The following is a 19638-nucleotide window of genomic DNA, read 5'->3' on the forward strand; positions in this document are numbered from 1 at the left end:
GCCACATTTACCCGTAATGACCTTCTTTGGCTCGTGCTCCTCAGCTTTACATGAGCATATAGAAGTGTGCAGTTAGATTATGAAGAAGATAACAGAGAATAGCAGTAATAAGAATGATGAGACAAAAGTATGAAATATTTAAGACAAGTTGTATTTACTCTTTGTGTAAAACTTGTGCAATGACCAAGGAGCTTGGAAAGAAAAGCGTCTGGACTTCTTTAAGTTGCTTGAAGACGTTTCACCTCTCATCAGAGAAGCTTCTTCAGTTCTAAGGTCAAATGGTGGAGAGTCCCAGATTTAAACCCAGTGGGAGTTTCCCCCCACAGAGGGACAAAAGGACCCCCTGATGATCCTCTAATCGCCTGAGCCAAGGGGTGAAACTGGGTGTGGGTCCCAATCAGCCAGGGTTTCAGGTGGGCTCACTGTGAAACCCTGAAAGTCTGGCTGATTGTTCCCATTTGGGAACTAATCTTTCTAGCAGTGAAAACAGTGTGTCCATCCTCCCCCTGCTCTCCTCAGCCTCTCTTTGCTGCCTCATGCTGTGGGGGGCTCACTCTTCCTCATCGCTGTCGTTTTGGTCGCCCACTGCTGCACTTGGCCCTGGAGTGTCCTCAGGGAGAGAGGACATTAGGACAGGCCTCTGTCCTCTCACCTCAAACCACACTCAGAAAAATTATGGTTCTTAAATGGTTCTTTAAAGAACCATCATACGTCAAAGAACCTTTTTATTTTGTGGATGGTTCTTCAGCTATTACAAATGGTTCTTTAAAGAACAAAAGGTTCTTTATCAAATCTAAGTTTGATGGTGTAAATGGCATAAATATTTATTCACTATAATGAGGCTGTGAATTATACTGTGTGTTTTCTTTGTGTGCATGTGTGTGCGAAGGGGAAGGGCGGGATACCTGGCAATTACCCTTTAAGAGAAGATGGTAGGAAACTGAATATTCAAATAAAAGTTAGAAATATTTGCAAACAGTAGACACAATACACACATTCAAGTACTGTACTTTAGTTTTAAATTTTAATAAAGCATTACTATTTTCTACTCCAAGGCATTACTTTTGACATTATTATATATTTTTGAAAATATAGTATAATGATAATACTAGTTATTGTAAACTTTACAAACCACCCAGCAGTATGTAAAGTCAAATTATAAAATACAAGTAAATAACAATTGCAGAACAGAATGTCAGTGTAATGAACACACACTTCGTTTTGACAAAGCGCACTGCTTAGGTAAATGATCTGAGTAGTTGTTCATCACTGAGCAATTTGTTGATATGTGTTTCGAGCCAAATAAATGACAGGGAGAGAGAGTGACGTCAGCACACGTCATACTATAACCTCCCGGGAGCGGACGGAGGGGTCAGTCGTTGGGATGCGCATGCGCAGACAGAGTGTGCGAGCGGCGGGCCTTGACCTTTCGGGAAAAAAACTCACGGACGGTGACAGCGAAACGGATAACAGTCTTCAGTACCTGCTGGACTTTGAAGCTGTGGATTCTGGGACTGTTGGAAAAGGTAAAACATTTTCATTAAAACCTTATTACTGTTTTGTTTTTGTTACTCGTCATTGTAGCTTGCTGTTGATGTTGTGCTAACAGTAGCGATTAGCTAGATACGTTAGCCGTTGACGTCAACGCAATTTAGTATCCAACTGTTTTCCTAACAAAACCACTGTTATAATTAAGTGAAGCTGCTCCCAGCTAATGTGAACCTTTGGCTTTTAAAATATGTGGTTCAATTGCGTGCTGCGTACATAACCTAATGTCAGCTAGACCGAAATTAAAATTTAATATATTGTTAAAGTCACTAAAATGGCGCCTGAAGCCTGTTGTGGCGTGAGCTCTGTGTCTGCTCTAGAAACTCTGTAGATCTGAGCCGTACATTAAATACTCACATGAACCTGTACTTTGAATTCTGTATGAGCTGTATAAAATACAGCTATGCATAAGTGTTTGAATGAATAATTAGATTAGATAACTCTTTATTGTCTAATCTAATTATATAGAAATGTGACATGAGAAGGTGTGTCTTTGACTGTTCCTGCATAACTTAGTTTCGGACTAGTTGACAAGTTATGCTCCGGTCATTTGATGTTTCCAAGATAGATGTTCTTTTGTAATATAGTTAAATTTTCTTTGTATATTTCATTTATCCACCATCATACATACAAGCTAAGAAGAGGTCGTTATACTAACAAGAGGTATCAACGCTGGGCCAAAGTTCAGCACATGGTTAAAGTTTGTAATCCAGCCAGGGTGTAAATATCACTCAGCAGCCAGAGCTGAAGCAGGTAGCATCAACACATAAATCTACTCTACCCGGCTTAAATCACAAGAGCACCTCTGACCAAAAAGCTGTAGATTTTTCTTGTTTGCACAAATTAATCCAGATTCACATTAATTGTGTTCACAGCGCCAACAAAATGAGGAAGAGGAGGGGGAGAAACACAATTAGGTTGAGTTACAATTGGATGGAAGGCGAGGACAAGGAGAAGGAAGCTTAGGATGAGGAGGAAGAAAAGCAGCAGGAGCATCTTTAGGGATCCCTATGATGTCATTGAGGTTTGTTTCATTAATATGGTCCTCTCACAAAAAAAGATGACTTGTTTTAGTTCACCTACTTCCTGTATTTAATAGTGATGTGCAAAATGTGAAAAACCATAGAGCAGGCACGTATAGTGCATCTGCAGGTAAATGAACATCAAATCTCTAAGACAGACTGAAATCTGTATATTTATCACCCTTATGATAAAACCCATGTCAGCCATTGGTTTATGGACTTTGTATTTTGAAGCCTCAGCATCTGCTTTATTGCTGTTGCTATGTTGGGACCATATTAGGATGAGGGATCAGAATCTATTGTTTCATTTAGTGTGTATCCATAAGATTCGTACAGCAGATCCAAGTTGTGCCTTGAAAACAGGAAAGTCGTCTGCATAGAGGAGAACTGTAATAGCAGGCTTGTACACAGTGAGGCTTTGTGCTCTCGTTTTACTTCTGTCACCCTGTTTTGATGCAGAATTCATTTGAAATCAGGCAAGAACTGGACTTTTTATAATGTGTTCTTATGAATTGATTGTGTATCGCATATGTTTGATTTGACTTTCTGCAAGACAACAGTCGTCCACTGGCCAAAAAAGTTTTCCAAATACCTCCATGTGATCTAGCCTGGATTTAGAAAAGAATAGCAAAAAACATCTGCACCTCCTGCTTCAGATGCAGTTTGTGTTTCTGTGTTCAGAGGCAGCGGCGAGAGGGGAGACCTCGGCTCATCCAGTTGGAGAGCCTGACCAGGAGGAGTCGAACATTAACTCAGCTCTTCCAGGGCACCCTGCAGACTCGGCTGTTGGCATCGGCGAGGGATGACGTGAACGCCAAACTGGAGTCCATCACAGGTCAACTGCAGGTATGCGAGTCAGACCTTCTGAGGAGGGTTTCACTTTTCTCTCTTCGTTATAATTGACCCTTTTCTCTCTCTTTCAGCTCCTTCTCTCAGAGTGGGAGGGATTTGAAGCACAAAGGGAGGAACTTGTCATTTGGTTGGCTGATATGGATGTCCGCCTGAGTGAGGTTGACCAGCTGACAGGAAACACCAGTGAAAAACTGAAACAACTGCAGGTGTGGGCTTGTTTTGATATGACATATATTTGATATGATACATACGTCAGAGACATTATCCTAAACTGGACTAACAAAGGACCATGAGTACAACATGAAACGTACATTACATAGCGTAAGGCTGAAGTTCATTGATCATTTTAATCATAAACTTGTTGTTGAAATGTTTTTACTGAACATGCAAACATCTGCTGATGAAAATGTGTTGATTTATTGGTCTGTTATGAAGCTATTGCTATTTCTAATGTGTTTTATCACTTTCTGATGTTTTATTAATTAAACAATACATGTATTATTTGTTGTGTTATCTGTAGATATAGTATTTATATATATTTATTTATAGTATAGCAAATATATTTAATTATTACTGTTTAAAACACTAATATGTGACATGTATTAGTAGTGATGTTGTGCTGAGGGCTAAAATGCCTTTTTGTCTTTTGGTAACTACAAAATGACAATAAACCATTAATATATGTCTATGCTCTGCTCGTATTTATTTTACCCTACTCAAATTCAATTTATGATGCATTTTATTTTGAAAGATTTAAAATGGTTTTTTAAAGAACCATTTGAAGAACCTTTTTAAAAATGGTTCTTTGAAAAACCATTAAAGGTGCCCCAAAGAACCATTTCTTGATGGTTCTTTGGGGCACCTTTAATGGTTCTTCAATGAACCACTGAAAGAAATGGTTCTTCAAAGAACCATTGTTTGAAAGGTTCTTTGTGGCATCAAAAAAGGTTCTTCTATGGCATCAGTCTAAAGAACCACTTTTGGTTCCAGTTGGCACCTTTATTTTTCTGAGTGCAGGGCCAAGCACAGCAGTGGGCTTCCCACTGACCCCTCTCCTGAGCCTGGATACTTGCAATCCTAAAGGCAGAGGAAATCAAAGATGACAGCAGGCAAATAAAAACACCACAACAACTCTTAGTAGTTGCACATTTATTAACTTGTGTTCTTAAGAATTATCTTTTTGATAACACACAGACGTACTTTGTCTTTAAAGTTATCTCATGTCTTCTGGCCTGCAAGCGGGTGACTTTCCCCTGCAGGCCCATCTTCTCCAGGATTGTCCTGATCACACACAACACATAAGAGGAGAAAGGAAACCATGGCAACTATGTTAATCCCTAAACCCAAAGTTTTCACAGCAGAGGAACGCTGTCTGGACATCACAGGTTCTGTACAGCAGCGGTCCGTGGGTCGTTTGGTACTGCGCCGCGAGAGTTGAGGCTCCGCTGTGAAATTTATGGTTTTCAGGGTTTGTATCGTTAACTCGGTTTCCCTGGGTCTTTCCCCGTGTTGTAGCTGTGTGTCTTATTTTGGAAGAAATATTTACACGTTACCATAGTGACCAGAGAGCATTAAGTGGCAGAGAGGAGGACGTTACTCTCAAACAAACTTTATTTGTCACATACACAATTATACAGAGTACAACATGTAGTGAAATTCTTGGTTTCCTGGCGTGGTTTTAACATGGGGGGTTATCACGAAATTAATATATTGTTAGAGCTTATTTAGTGCTGATTGTTACTTTCTTTAAATATAGTTTGCTTCCAGTCTAAGAAAGGGCCGACTTTGGTCAGAGGCTGACAGGAAACTGCACGCTCTGTCCAGAGAACAGGAAGCTGCAGACAGAAAGTGAAACTAAGCAGAGTTGTTTTGATTAAACTACGTGTGTCTGTGTGTGACGTAGGGCAGAACTACATATACTTGCAATGTTTTCAGAACTGTGGGTGCTCGTGTCTACAGTTCTCTGTTTCTGGAAATGTACAATAAAGATGACTTTTTGAGCTTTGACCACACTGAGTCCAGTCTTTCTCTGTCGGCAAAAGAATTCAGAAAAGAACATGATGATAATTGCATTTATACAGCGCTTTACAAGTCATTCACTCACTCTCACACGCTGGTGGAGGCAGCTGCAGTTGTAGCCACACCTGCCCTGACCGACAGAAGCGAGGCTGCCATATCGCACCATCGGCCCCTCTGGCCAACACCAGTAGGGTAAAGGACACAACGACCAGGACAGAGAGGCCGGGGATTGAACCAGCGACCTTCCAGTTACAGATGCACCTCCCAACCCCCTGAGCCACGGTCGCCCATGATAGGTTCCAGCCAGGACCCTTACTGGATACCGGGTGGGAATCGAACTCGTGACTCCCGCTCTGATGGTGTGTAGTCTTATATTTACAAAATACCACAGTTTTTGTCTTGGTCATTTTATGTGGTTGTATTTATCCGCTTTACCTTAAACGCTCCGTCTGACATAAACCGGTCTGTGGCGCAACAAAGGTTGGGGAGCGCTGCTGTGCAGCATGAGGGTTAATAGGACCGCACTCATATGAATATGATGTGTCAACTGATGTATTCTTGTACCTGCGAAAAAGTATTCTTCTTGTTCTAAATTTACGCAAAACTACTGTCCTGTGTAACCCGCAATCAATCGTGGGATATGTTGGGCCACAAAGAATACACCAGACCCATCCTTCAAATCTGGGAAAGGACACATCTGTCACCACATTGGGAGGACTCTTTGAATTAGGACGGTCTTCGTCGTGTCGCTGTGACATAATTGCCCACAAACGTGGCCTTCGAAGCATGCAACCCTGAATTTGGACATAGCATGTGTATTAAGGCAGCGTCTCCCTCAGTCCTTTGTTGGGTCCTCCCTCATGGTTTTGTACCTCTCCCTGGGTTTCCCCTTTTGCTTTGATTTCACAGGTTTTGTCAGTCAGCAAATAAAGGTGGTTTTGAGTGTAACTCCTGTCTCCACATACGAGTCTGCATTTAGGTCCTTTTCCTGCACACAGCCAATTTATTACAGCAGATGCCATTTTTGTCACATGTACCAAGTACGAGTAGAAGGCACTGAACACTGCTCTCTTTCATGGAAGTTCAACACTGTGACCCAAAGTGACTGCCAACACCCAGCACTGCACACCAAAGGACACATGCAGGTTCACCAGCTCTCCCACATCTCTGCTCTCATGACACAAAATGTGATGAGGAGAGGTCCAGGTTACCTACAACTCAAGAACAGCCACTTGACACACACACACACACACACACACACACACACACACAGACACACACACACACAGACACACACACACAGACACACACACACACACACACACACACACACACACACACACACACTTTTAAGGAACAAAAAGCATGACTAAACTGACAGGACGTAACAGATGGATGAGCGTACAGGTGACTATCTTGCTTTGGTATTTTGTTTGTTACCAAACTAATATGCAAATGAATGAAAGCTGCCAACTCTTCACACCTGCTGCCAAACACACCTCTGACAGATATCTGGAGGGTCTGGTTCTGCACATACAGTCAGCTGTGCTGGGATCCTTTTAAAAAATGAAACTGCTCCAGGAGTCGGCGCTTTGGCCTGAACAGCCTGTCCAGGAGTCAGAGATAGTTTTTAAAAAGTGTCTGTGTGTGATGTGTGGTAATGTCAGAGAGTCCACACTAAAGAGTCATTAGAAGGAAGCACACAGAACATGAACAAACTGAAAACACTGGGTCACCAGGAACCCTGGAGTTGATCCCCAGAAACATAGTAAAATTCCAGTTTCTGGTCCCCACAGAGATACGTAAACATGTACACACAGACACACCAAGAAGCAGGAGGGAGGCAGGCGAGTAAGAGAACAGCTGCTACAACGACAACAAGCTGGAAAGGTGAGAACATGAGAGAGACATTAAATGTAGATGCTCTTCAGTCACACTGTAAGATAAAGACCGTCTGTGTTTCCCCTTTCACAAGACCTTACATACGCCAAGCTAACTTCTGTTTGTCCACATTTATTGAAGATGTCATAAAACTCTGGATCTGCTGTTCATGTCTTTCTAAGTTTCTTTGGCTTCTTCACAGCATGAGGTGCTAACAGGCTTCATCTTGTTGTCATAAATGAATGTGTGATTGATTTAACACAGACATCCACACAGGGAAAAGCAGGTGCTGGGTCACATCTGCACAGGATCATGTTGTAATCACTTCAAATCCCTATACAGAGATTTGTAAAGAGTGCTGTCAGTGTTACTGTGGATCAGTCGTGTAAGGGGTTACTCAGTGCTAACATTGTAATGTGTGTTACGCGGTCATAGCGACTAACGCGATTGAACGAGTCTGCATTAACACGTTAACGCTGACAGACCTAATTTAAAGCATGAATTCCAGGAACAGTAAAACAAGAACCGTCATTTTGTGTTGGAGCACACAGACGGCTACATTTCACACAAAGTTATCAGTTATGCTAAGGACAGGAGACAGGTGGGAAGATCATACACGTACTGCCACGTTTCAGTTCATCTGCTACCACGGTGAGAATATGTGGACAGTAATAAGATAATACAATCTTTAATGATGTTATAATTAATTTTATAACCTGTGTTATATCATAGACTCCTGAAAGAGACAGTTTGAAGAATGAGACGAGTTAGCTGATAAAGATGTTTTGGTGTTTCTCTGTTAACTCGACGATGAACGACAATAAAACCTTTGACGTCTGTGACCTGGACTCAGGCTCAGAGCTACTGCAGACAGCATCACACCGACCTGGCCAGTGGACTCCATCAGATATACAGTGAAGAGAAGCTGCAGAACTCTACAGCCTCGTGGATCGGCCTGTGGTCAGATGGGAGTAACTTCTCTTTCAGATACTGGGACATGGACTCATGCAGTGATGGACTAAACAACAGGACATGTGCTACGACTGTGTTAGAGAGATCAGGAAGATGGAGCTCTGCTGGATGTGACCACAGAAAGCCTTTCTTCTGCTATGATGGTGAGTTTACACAGATTTATCTCAGCTGTTTGTCCAACAGATGAACCGCTGGAGTCTCTGAGAGGATTTAGGTCAGTATGTCTCTTCAGCCACTTATTTCTGCATGTGTGTTGAACTTCTGTCAGAGGTGGAGATGTTTAGCTGATGGTTGGAGCAGAGATTTCTCTGTAGAGCTCCTGATTCGTCTGAAGAATCGCTGAAATGTTTTCTCTTGTTCTTCCTGTGAAACTGGACCAAACATCCAGAGACTGTAAGTCCAGATTTAACCGATTCAATCTTTTCTCAGATTAGATGCATGTAAAACCATTTTTATGTCATGAGTTTTATAATCTGATCATGTTTGTTCATGAAGCCAAATAAACCAGTGTGTCAGTGCAGGAATCTACATGACTTATACACCTGCAGTTAACCCAGTGGTTCCAAACTGTTTTTGGTAGGCCCGCCTTTGTTTTACAAGAAAAATGTTGCTGCTCCCGACGGAGGGAAAACCGATCCTGCAGGGAGACCGACCTCAGCACTTGTGCAGGTGAAGCCAAAGGCAAGACAAATGTAGGGTCAGTAGTAACGTCGTTATGGCAGTGTTGTTTTTTGTAAATCTGTGCTTATTTTACTCTTTGAAACACTATGGTAACCTATGTGTCAATGTTAACAGGGTGTTGTGCCAAGCCATCTGTAACTAACTGAATTTAAAATCAGCGTATTCTGCTCCAATCTGGACAAAAACTTTTCACATATTTTCAAAAGTATTTTTACTTTAACAAAATTTCACTAAATTCTTATTAAATCGATGCACTTTTTATGGAAATGAATAAACGTGTTTACCTTCTTGTTGTGTTTATGTACGTATGCATAGATTAGTGTGTCACTAGCACACAGCAAGTGTGTTTCTGTTCCAGGGACCATTAATAAGGAGGCAGTTCTTTGAAAGAATGCAAACAAAAAAAGGATAAATTCAGACTTGTGGACAAAAGTTATACTTGGACGTTTTGTGTGTCTGTTTTATTTTTTGCTGTAAATTAATTTTTTTTTTTTCAAATATGCAGTTGTTGTATTTGCTGGAATAGATGGCTCTTCCTGAAAGCTAAACAGCCTTTTTTCACCACATAAAACATTATTGTTGAAGTAAAACAGTACTCCATTACATGTACAGTTGTTTTCTCTAAATTAATGAACTACCAGAGAGAAAGGGCTGTGTTCTTCTTCCACTCCTTCAACAAGAAATTTATGTTCACTAGTGTTCAGCTGTGTCTTCATTTCACTTTAAGAGATGACATCACTGTTAGGTGTCATTTTTCTGTTATGTGTTGTGTCTGTTTGTCCAAAACTAAATGATTTCTTCATAAATTATGTTCCAGATGATGCACCTCGGTGCTGGAAATAATAACAAGGCATCAACTGCATCAGGCTTCTTTATGAGCTCTGTTGAACAGTTTCCTTTAAGCGGTTATAAAAACTTGACACATGCTATATTTTTAGTTAATTTTCTGTACTTGTTTGTGTTCTATGTCATCATGCAGAGCAAGAGGAGACTAGGGTGTGGAAAATGTTGGCATTGCTCATTGCATGTTTACTGTTCGTGGTTGTGGCAGAGCAAGCTGCTTATTCCAGGAATAATTGGTTTAACAGTTTCAACAGTTTTGTTCTTTCATACACACAAACCATGCTTTCTCTCGGTATAACACTGCAACCATGCGTGAAAAGGAAGAAGAAAATGCTCTTATTAAACCCTGCCCCCTGTCTGCGATCCAACTTATATTACAAGTGGGCACCATGCACCAAGGAACAAACTAACACTTATCTCCAGGTCCTAACGCAGACCAAACAATAAATCTACAATCAGAATATACCACTTCACATCATAACAAGGAGAAAAGATAAGGAAATAGAATAAGGCGAAAGAAAGCAGGAGAGAGGGAAAAATCCTTCAATTAACTCCAATTTCGTTCATAGTCTTCATAGTGAGTTTGGTTTTAGACATGTAACACTTTTTAAAACAATGTAAATTTGTACAATTCTTTAGATTATAATGACGAGATTTCCACAGTCGTATACCTCTAACCGTTGGATTGATCTGTGTGCAGTCCTAGCTAGCTGATGCTTAAAATAAAATTTCCTTCTGCTGTCTTCAGCCCCGAACACATTGAAAATAAACTTTGTAACTTGAAAGGCAAAATATTATTTTTAGCCTGAAACATAATTAATAGTGTCCATAGTTTCACTAAATATCCTAATTTTAATAGTTTTGATTTTATAAACAATTTATTTGTATGTTCTCTATATTTGACGTTATGAATCGTTCGTATCACTTTCTTCTGTAATAAGTTTAGAGGGTTTATGGTATTCACATATGTATTCCCCCAAACTTCCACACATTAAAAACTAAAGTATGAGAAAAACAATGAAAAGTATAAGATGCACATTGACTTGTAGTCTAATAAACCTCTTACATTTCTTTCTAATATACTCAATATGTGATTTCAACGTCAAATTTCGTCTACTATTACACCCAAGAAGCAAAATTCAGTAACTAAATCAATTCTCCATTAATAGACATAATAACTTCCTCCTCCTTCCCCATGATACATGTATGCAGGGCTTTGCACATGTATATATTGTACTGGCACACATATTTTAACCATATCACGTTAGTAATATCACTTCCTTACTTAGTTGTATGGATGAATGTTATCACAAGTGGCCCTCGTGTGTTAGTGCACCTTCACAGAGGGCCTTCTGTAGAGTTGAAGACATCCAGGCACCCTACTCAAGGGAGGTGACCATAGCTGGACTGGCCATCGGGCATACCGGGCGTTTAAGTTGTTTGGTGGTGGCTATGGCGGAGCTGCCACAGAGGCCAATTTCAATTTCTGCAAAAGCAAGCAACCACTGTCAAAAAGAAAACTAGGACTTCTGCAAAAAGTTCGTAAGAAAATGAAAACCATAAAAGAAAATCCAAAGGAGAACACTTCACATGCAGATGGAGGAATGAGACAATATCTTTAAAACAGAAGCAGCACAAACTGTAATTTTAGCAGCACAAACCAGCACAAATGTAGCACAGTTGATTGACACCAGTTTTGTTTGATTCAATTAATGTGGGGGGGCTGGTTGACCTCTGATGACCTCTAGAAATTTTTATTAATATATTTAAAATGATAGCAGCACAAACGAACATTTTTGCAGTACAAACCAGCACAAATGTTTGATACCACTTTTGTTTGAAGAAGGTGGGGGCCAACTTCACTCACATCGGCCTTAAATTTGTAATTTTTTTCATTTGTCCACCAGGTGGCGCAATTTCCCCCCATTTTTCAGCATTGAACGAACTCCAGCCAAGAAAAATCAGATTTTAAGCGTGTTGCTCTGCTTTAAAAAGTGAAAAAAGAGTGGTGTTGTGTGTCACTATCAATGACCTTTATATATATATATATATATATATATATATATATATATATATATATATATATATATATATATATATATATATATATATATATATATAAAAATAAAGGTCTTTTTCTAACTTTAGAAAAATGTATGTTTGTGTCTAAAATCAGAAGCCTTTCCTCTCTGGAGTCTTCTTCTGATTTGTCTTCTGGAGATGAGAGCGAGGAGGAGATGCACGGCGAAACACCGGAGTGGACCTCCAAAAACGGCAAGATATGGTCCCCCTCAAGTACCGCGACGCTGCGCTACGTCCCAGCAGCAATAGGGCATATAGCAGGACCTACCCACTACGCCGTCGCCCGAATTTCTGACCCACTCTCCAACTTCAGGTTGTTCCTGACTGATGAGATCATGCACCATATCGTTGAAATGACCAACCTCCATGGCAGACGCACAATCTCAGACTGGCGAGATTTGGATAACGACAAATTGCTGGCTTATGTGGGGCTGCTCATTTTGGCCGGCGTTTACCGCTCAAAACACGAAGCCACCACCAGCCTTTGGAGCGAGAAAACGGGAAGGAGCATTTTCCGAGCTGCAATGTCCCAGAAAAGATTTTCTCACATCACCAGGGCCCTCAGGTTTGACGACAAGCTCTCCCGACCCCGCCGCCATACCGACAAATTGGCTCCCTTTCACGAGGTATGGGACATGTGGACACACCGCCTGATGATGTTGTTCAGCCCAGACCGAGACCTTACTGTGGATGAGCAGCTGGTCCCGTTCAAAGCAAGGTGCAGCTTCCGACAGTACATTCCAAAAAAGCCTGCCAAATATGGCATAAAGGTTTGGGCAGCCTGTGACGCCAAGACATCGTACGCCTGGCGGCTGCAAGTCTACACGGGGAGAGCAGCGGGTGAACGAGCAGAAGTAAACCAGGGGATGAGGGTCGTCCTGCAGATGACCGAGGGGCTCCAGGGACACGTCGCCACCTGCGATAACTTTTTTACGTCATTTGCACTGGCGGAGCAACTCCTCAAGAGGCAAATAGCTCTAGTCGGCACAATTCGCCAGAACGAACCAGAAATCTCACCTGTTTTGCGCCAGACAAAAGGGAGAGCGATCTACTCGTCCACCTTTGCCTTTACAGTGAGGCACACCCTCGTATCCTACATTCCCCGACGGGGCTGGAATGTTCTTCTATTGAGCACCAAGCATCGCAGGCTGGAGGTCAGCGATGGAGAGAAAAGAAAGCCGGTGATCATCGATGACTATAACCAGTGCAAAGGAGGTGTCGACAACCTTGATAAGGTGGGTGTCATTACGCATCAGTTACGCACACCTTTATTCATTTTTGCTCAAATATTCTTGTGTAAAATATACAGAGGTTTTGTGTTTTGTGGGGTTTTTTGTTAGGTTGTCGGCACCTACTCGTGCAGGAGACGGACCAATCGATGGCCAATGGCTGTCTTTCACAACATGATAGACGTTTCCCTGTACAACGCCTTCGTGCTGTGGACGTCAGTAGATCGGTCCTGGCTGCAGCAGACGCCACACAGGAGGAGGCTGTACATAGAAGAGGTGGGAGAAAGCATGATCAAGCCTCATATAACCAAAAGAGAACACCTTCCCCGCTCATCAGCCGCTGCTGGATTAGTCACAGCTGTGCAGTACGGTGCTGCTGCAGGCCCCTCTGGATTGACACATCCCAAGGGCAGGAAGCGCTGTGAGCTTTGCTGTGACTACATGAGGCGAGTTGGAAACAGCTGCAGCAAATGTGGAAGGTTCACCTGCCGAGCCCACAGCAAGTTTATCTGCAGCCACTGCTCTACCTGAGCAAGACTTTTACCCCCCAGCCACACACGCCACCCTCTCACTCGCTCTTTCTCTCTCATACATTTACCCATTCCCAACAATATACAAGTTCTTGTTGGTTGTTGGAAAATAAATGTTTATTTGGTTCAAACTGATCTTGTATTTTTATTTACATAATCCTTTTTATCTTATTTTAGAAGGCAACAAGGTAATATGCATTTAGTGGGGCAAGAGTGAAAAACCGTGCTCCTGCAAAAAAACATAACGGTGAATCAAAATGAATGTCCAAAGGCCTAATTATAATAACAATCAAATATTACTTCAAATGTATTTTATGGAAAACATTTAAGTTTTTTGGTTTTTTCGGCTTAAAAACCAGTGCGCTCATGTAACGGAACTGGGATTTAAAGGGTTAAAACCCCCGAAATATAATTAAAACTTTATATGAATATTTCAGGGAGAAGTGGTTTTAAAAGACTGACCAATTTGAAGTGGAAAAAAATATTAATATATAATATTTTATAGCAATTTTTATGTTGTGGTCGATTTTTGGCCTTAGGACCTCATAAGGATGTGTTTTTGAGGATCTTCCAAGGGGTAGGTAGCACAGGAACAGAGCCGGAGGGCGAGAGAGAGAAAGACAGCCAGGGACAACAACGTCACATTAGAAAGGTATAGTAATCATCCACAACTATTTTCAGTTGCAGATGATAAAGGATTCAGAAAGTTTATTCATGCAGGTCCATATGACAGAGAATGTGCATCTTCTTTTTGTTTTCATGTTTTAATTTATATTTAATTGTGTTGTGTTTTGCAGTGTTTTGTGTTGTTTCACTTTAAATTTGTTTAAAAGGAAAAAAGCTGAAAATGTAAATAGTTAAAAGTTGAACTGTGACTAATTGTTTTTTGTATTATATAATTTATTTATTACATTTTATGTGGAGTGAATAAATAAAAGTATATTTACGGTGGCCCCTAGAGACAAAGTACGTACAAACTCCAAAACACGTAAAAACTCCAAAACACGTAAAAACTCAAAACACATACAAAACACAACAGAAGTGCTCCAGGATGCTAGGGGGCAGTGTTGAGCTTTGTTACCTAGTGGCTACACAAGCCAGGAAGTACCAACGACTGGATTTGGTGTGTGGTAGTAACAGGTAAATGAACTTTTGTTTAAATTATTTGAATATATATGATTGCTTGTGTATAAATACACAAACAATACACATATGCTTTCAATTGTGTAATTTATGTGATCGAGGTAGCTCTGTTTGGAAGTTCAGTTAATGCCAGCAATGTGTTTTGGAGTTTGTACGTGCTTTGTCTCTAGGGGCCACCGTAAATATTTATATATATACACATATAAATAAAACCACTTTTTTTACATTAGTAATTCCTTTTGTGCATAATTTTATATTATTGTTAAATTAATTAAAGCAACAAAACAACCCGAAGAGCCGGTTCGGAGCCGAAAGAGCCGGCTCTCTAAAAAGAGCCAGAAATCCCATCACTACAATGAACAGGGAGTTGCAGTTCACTGGTAGGCAGGTTTACACTACTTATGATTCAATCAAAAATATAACATTTGTAAATGCAGTGTAATGTATGGCCTTTTAAAAGGATTGACATGTGTTTCATAACTACGGAGCCCCTCTGATGACATGGTACAAAAAATAAATAAATTGTGGCCACGAAATAGGTATAACGTGCCCACGAAATACTTATTTGTGCCCACGAAACACTTGATGATATTTAATATATATATATATATATATATAAAAAACACCCAGCATGCCCCTGCGGGCGGTTTATCCTTCAAGCTCGGGTCCTCTACCAGAGGCCTGGGAGCTTGAGGGTCCTGCAGTATCTTAGCTGTTCCCAGGACTGCGCTCTTCTGGACAGAGATCTCCGATGTTATTCCCGGGATCTGCTGGAGCCACTCGCCTAGCTTGGAAGTCACCGCACCTAGTAGTGATGGGATTTCCGGCTCTTTTTAGAGATCCGGCTCTTTCGGTTCGGCTCACTAAAAAGAGCCGGCTCTTTTGGCTCCGAACCGGCTCTTCAGGTTGTTTTGTTGCTTTAATTAATTTATTATTAACAATAATATAAAATTATGCACAAAAGGAATTACTAACGTAAAAAAAAGTGGTTTTATTTGTATATGTTTATATATAAATATATGCGGTGGCCCCTAGAGACAAAACACGTACAAACTCCAAAACACATTTCTAGCATGAACTGAACTTCCAAAGCAGAGCTACTAGATCACTTAAATTACACAATTGAAAGCATGTGTGTATTGTTTGTGTATTTATACACAGGCACTCATATATATTCAAATAATTTTAAAAAAAGTTCATTTACCTGTTACTACCACACACCAAATCCGGTCGTTGGTACTTCCTGGCTTGTGTAGCCACTAGGTAACAAAAGCTCAACACTGCCCCCTAGCATCCTGGAGCACTTCTGTTGTCTTTTGTACGTGTTTTGAGTTTTTATGTGCTTCTGAGTTTTTTGTACGTGTTTTGGAGTTTGTACGTGTTTTTACGTGATTTGAAGTTTGTATGTGCTTTGTCTGTAGGGGCCACTGTAAATATACTTTTATTTTTTCACTCCACATAAAATGTAATAAATAAATCATATAATACAAAAATCAACTATTCACATTTCAACTTTTAACTATTTAAATTTTCAGCTTTTTCCTTTTACAAATTTAAAGTGAAAACAACACAAAACACTGCAAACCACAACACAATTAAATATAAATTATAATATGACCCATCACTAGCACCTAGTGCTCCGATTACCACGGGGACCACCGTTACCTTCACCCTCCACATCCTCTCGAGCTCTTCTCTGAGCCCTTGGTATTTCTCCAGCTTCTCGTGTTCCTTCTTCCTGATGTTGCTGTCGTTCGGAACCGCTACATCGATCACTACGGCCGTCTTCTTCTGTTTGTCTACCACCACTATGTCCGGTTGGTTAGCCACCACCATTTTGTCCGTCTGTATCTGGAAGTCCCACAGGATCTTAGCTCGGTCATTCTCCACCACCCTTGGGGGCATCTCCCATTTTGACCTCGGGACTTCCAGGTTATACTCGGCACAGATGTTCCTGTACACTATGCCGGCCACTTGGTTATGTCGTTCCATGTATGCCTTGCCTTGCTGGGGTCTTGCCTGGTGTGATAGACCCCAGCCTCTATGGATCTTGTACTCAGAGCTTGTTCTTGTGCTGCCATGATTAATCATGGCATATGGCATATGATGATATATATATATATATATATCATCCCAGGGCACATTCACTAGAACCTGCGTCAGCCATAGTACGGAGTCCTTGCTGTTGGTGATGTCCTTAAGGTGAGTGTATTATATTTTATATTTATTTCATATTGTTATCCCGCAATTCGGCAGTTATTTATTCAGACCTATATTGTTATTATGTTCTAAATGGTATCTGCTGACGTTTCCAATGTTGTATCCTCATGTTGTTAGTACACGTTGTTTTGTTGTGCTAATATGTAGCCGTAAACTCATTTTTAACTGTAGGACGTGCGGCGGCCCCGCAGCACACTTTCAAAGTAGAGCAAGGCTGAAGGCTACTAATAAACGAGGTATGTTCAACATAAAACCTTAGTTCTCTGTGTCACGAAGGTGTCTCTCTTTTACCCTGGCCACATCACCATACTAGCTGGTGCAACTAATCTGGTCTGGACAATAATAACAGTTTTAGATGGAAAGCATCTTAAAATTGCCTTTTTTTTTGCTGAACATCTCCTTTGAAAGTAGCATCATGTGAGTCACACTTGTTAAGGTAATACATGCTAAATGAGCCGTAGCTTTCAATGCATCATCGGATGAAGCCTTGCAGTTACAGTAGCTCACTGCGGGTATCACGTTGCCAAGGGAACTAATAAAGCATACAGTGATCGGAATGATTTTGTATTGATGCAGGTTGTCATTGCTCATGCTGAACTACTTAAACTCCAAGTAGACAATTGCTCCATTCCTCATTACCATAGATAATATCAAAGTAATAAAACAATCATTATCAAATTCTGATTTGCCATAGATAAAGTGATTTTATAGGTAGGCTATCATGTAAAAATCTGCTACATAAAATTTATAACCGAGTGTAAAAATACTAATTTCATTTTCATGTGGTTTAGAGGTCAGCTATGGATACTCGGCTGCGAGAATTCTTAACAGAGCGTAAAGTTGAAGAAGATGTGATCAAGAAACTTGAAGATGAGAATGTAAGCCACTGCAGCTGTTGCTGTGTGCGTGCGGGGGTGTCTGTGTGTTTGTTTTTGAACGGAGAGCAGCAATCCACAATTTACTATGCACATTCTAAAAAAATTTATTGAATTTCATATTTGTGTTTAATCAGTGACATTAATTAATGACGTGATATGTTTAAAGAGTAATTTAAAAAGTAATTTTTGTTTATCTTATGTTGGACAAATGTGTACCACATTACCAAAAGTATCTGTTATCAAAAGTAGATAGCAAAAAACAACTCTAAAATATGCAGTTGTATGTATTCATTGTTTTTTTTAATATTGACAATTTTATTAATTTGTTATTTATATTTTTCAGATTGATGAAACTGTCATTCCCTTAATGACAGACAGTGACCTGGCAAAGTACATCCCCAAAGTTGGCGATAGAGTCTCCACTGTGGCCTTCTGCCATCCAGGAAAGAATCTATACTCTCAAGGCTACGACAAAGACTGACAGGAGCTGAGGGAATGCCTCCTAAAAAGAAATTGTCTCAGTGGGCAGAAAATACAAATGCAAAACGAACAGTTAGACGAATTGAGGTTGGCTGGATGGATTTTGATGAGGAGAAGGGTGGGTTCAAACAGGTGAAGTCTGTAAGTGGTGGTGGAACAAGGCATTTATCTGTAGATAAAAATGAAACAGTGTCAAATATCAAACTTATGGCTGAAAATCTGTTTTTCCCCAATGGCACCTCAAAAAAAAAACAAAAGTCTTTCACACTATTCAACTCATATTGAGAGCTCACAGATGCATGTGGATGCTTCCAGTACAGTTGATGAGTTGTATAAGCAAAGTAAAGTCAAAATTCTGCGACTTTATCTGTGTACCAGAAAGAAAACACAACAGCAGCCCCAAGACGTAGAGGCCAATCATGCAATAACCCAGCCCTCTGTGGTAGATCTCACTGGCAATGAACCTAATCAGGCCGCTGATGATCTGTTGGTGGAAAACATAAATTCAGAACCATCAAACTTTGTAATTAATGATGGAGCTTCCATAAGTGGATATTTGGAACTGAATGACACATTACATGGGATGGTCTGCCAAATGTAGGTGAAAGTGAAGATTCTGATGCAGTTGTTATTATTAGTGGGGATAACAGGGTGGATATTAGTGTGGTTGAACTAAACCCTGAAACACTGTTTACAGAAAAAGAGTCTGATCCACCTCATCACACATTGTCTCTCTCACCGGGGCTGACAGGAGAGGCCAATATTCCTGACCAAGCACCCCCTGAACCACGATCTTGTCCCGTAATACTGACTGTTAGAAGAGGTCATTGTCTTACTGATTTGATCAGTGCCTTTAAGGACTCAAACATTATTTCATCTGAGGTCATTATCAAAATGTTGTTACCAAATGGAGAGCTTGAACAGGGGGAAGGAAGTGGTGTTTTGCGGGACTGCCTGACAGAATTTTGGATGGATTTCTATGACAGCTGCACATTGGGAGTTGAGGTGAAAGTCCCATTCATCCGGCATGACTTTCAGTGTGAAGAATGGCAGGCTATAGCTAGAGTGTTTGTTGTAGGGTGGAAACAAGCTGGTTACTTCCCAGTGAAGCTTGCAATACCCTTTCTGGAGGAGATATTGTACGGCTCGACAACCAGTAGTTTAAAAGATTCCTTTCTTTTGTACGTCTCACAAGAAGAGCGATCTGTTCTCCTGAAGGCTTTGGATGACTTCAATTCAGAAACAGAAACAGAAAGGG

The 19638-nt window shown here is 40.6% G+C and overlaps 1 protein-coding gene and 1 long non-coding RNA gene across 2 annotated transcripts; both read left to right on the top strand.

The window, feature by feature from the left end:
* The first annotated feature begins 1334 nt into the window (after positions 1 to 1334).
* LOC113017415 (uncharacterized) lies at positions 1335 to 4110 on the top strand. Its single transcript, XM_080299602.1, has 4 exons — positions 1335 to 1526; positions 2424 to 2572; positions 3252 to 3416; positions 3494 to 4110. Exons 2-4 carry the CDS (start codon positions 2516 to 2518, stop codon positions 3659 to 3661), a joined length of 390 nt encoding a protein of 129 aa, XP_080155728.1. The 5' UTR covers positions 1335 to 1526; positions 2424 to 2515; the 3' UTR covers positions 3662 to 4110.
* Positions 4111 to 16933: 12823 nt separating this feature from the next.
* On the top strand, positions 16934 to 18665 carry LOC145426020 (uncharacterized). The gene is made up of 2 exons (XR_013906786.1): positions 16934 to 17900; positions 18244 to 18665. It is a non-coding gene; the product is annotated as an uncharacterized LOC145426020 (long non-coding RNA).
* The last annotated feature ends 973 nt before the right edge of the window (positions 18666 to 19638 follow it).

This window comes from Astatotilapia calliptera, chromosome 3, assembly GCF_964374335.1.
Source record: "Astatotilapia calliptera chromosome 3, fAstCal68.1, whole genome shotgun sequence".
NCBI classification, from domain to species: domain Eukaryota; kingdom Metazoa; phylum Chordata; class Actinopteri; order Cichliformes; family Cichlidae; genus Astatotilapia; species Astatotilapia calliptera.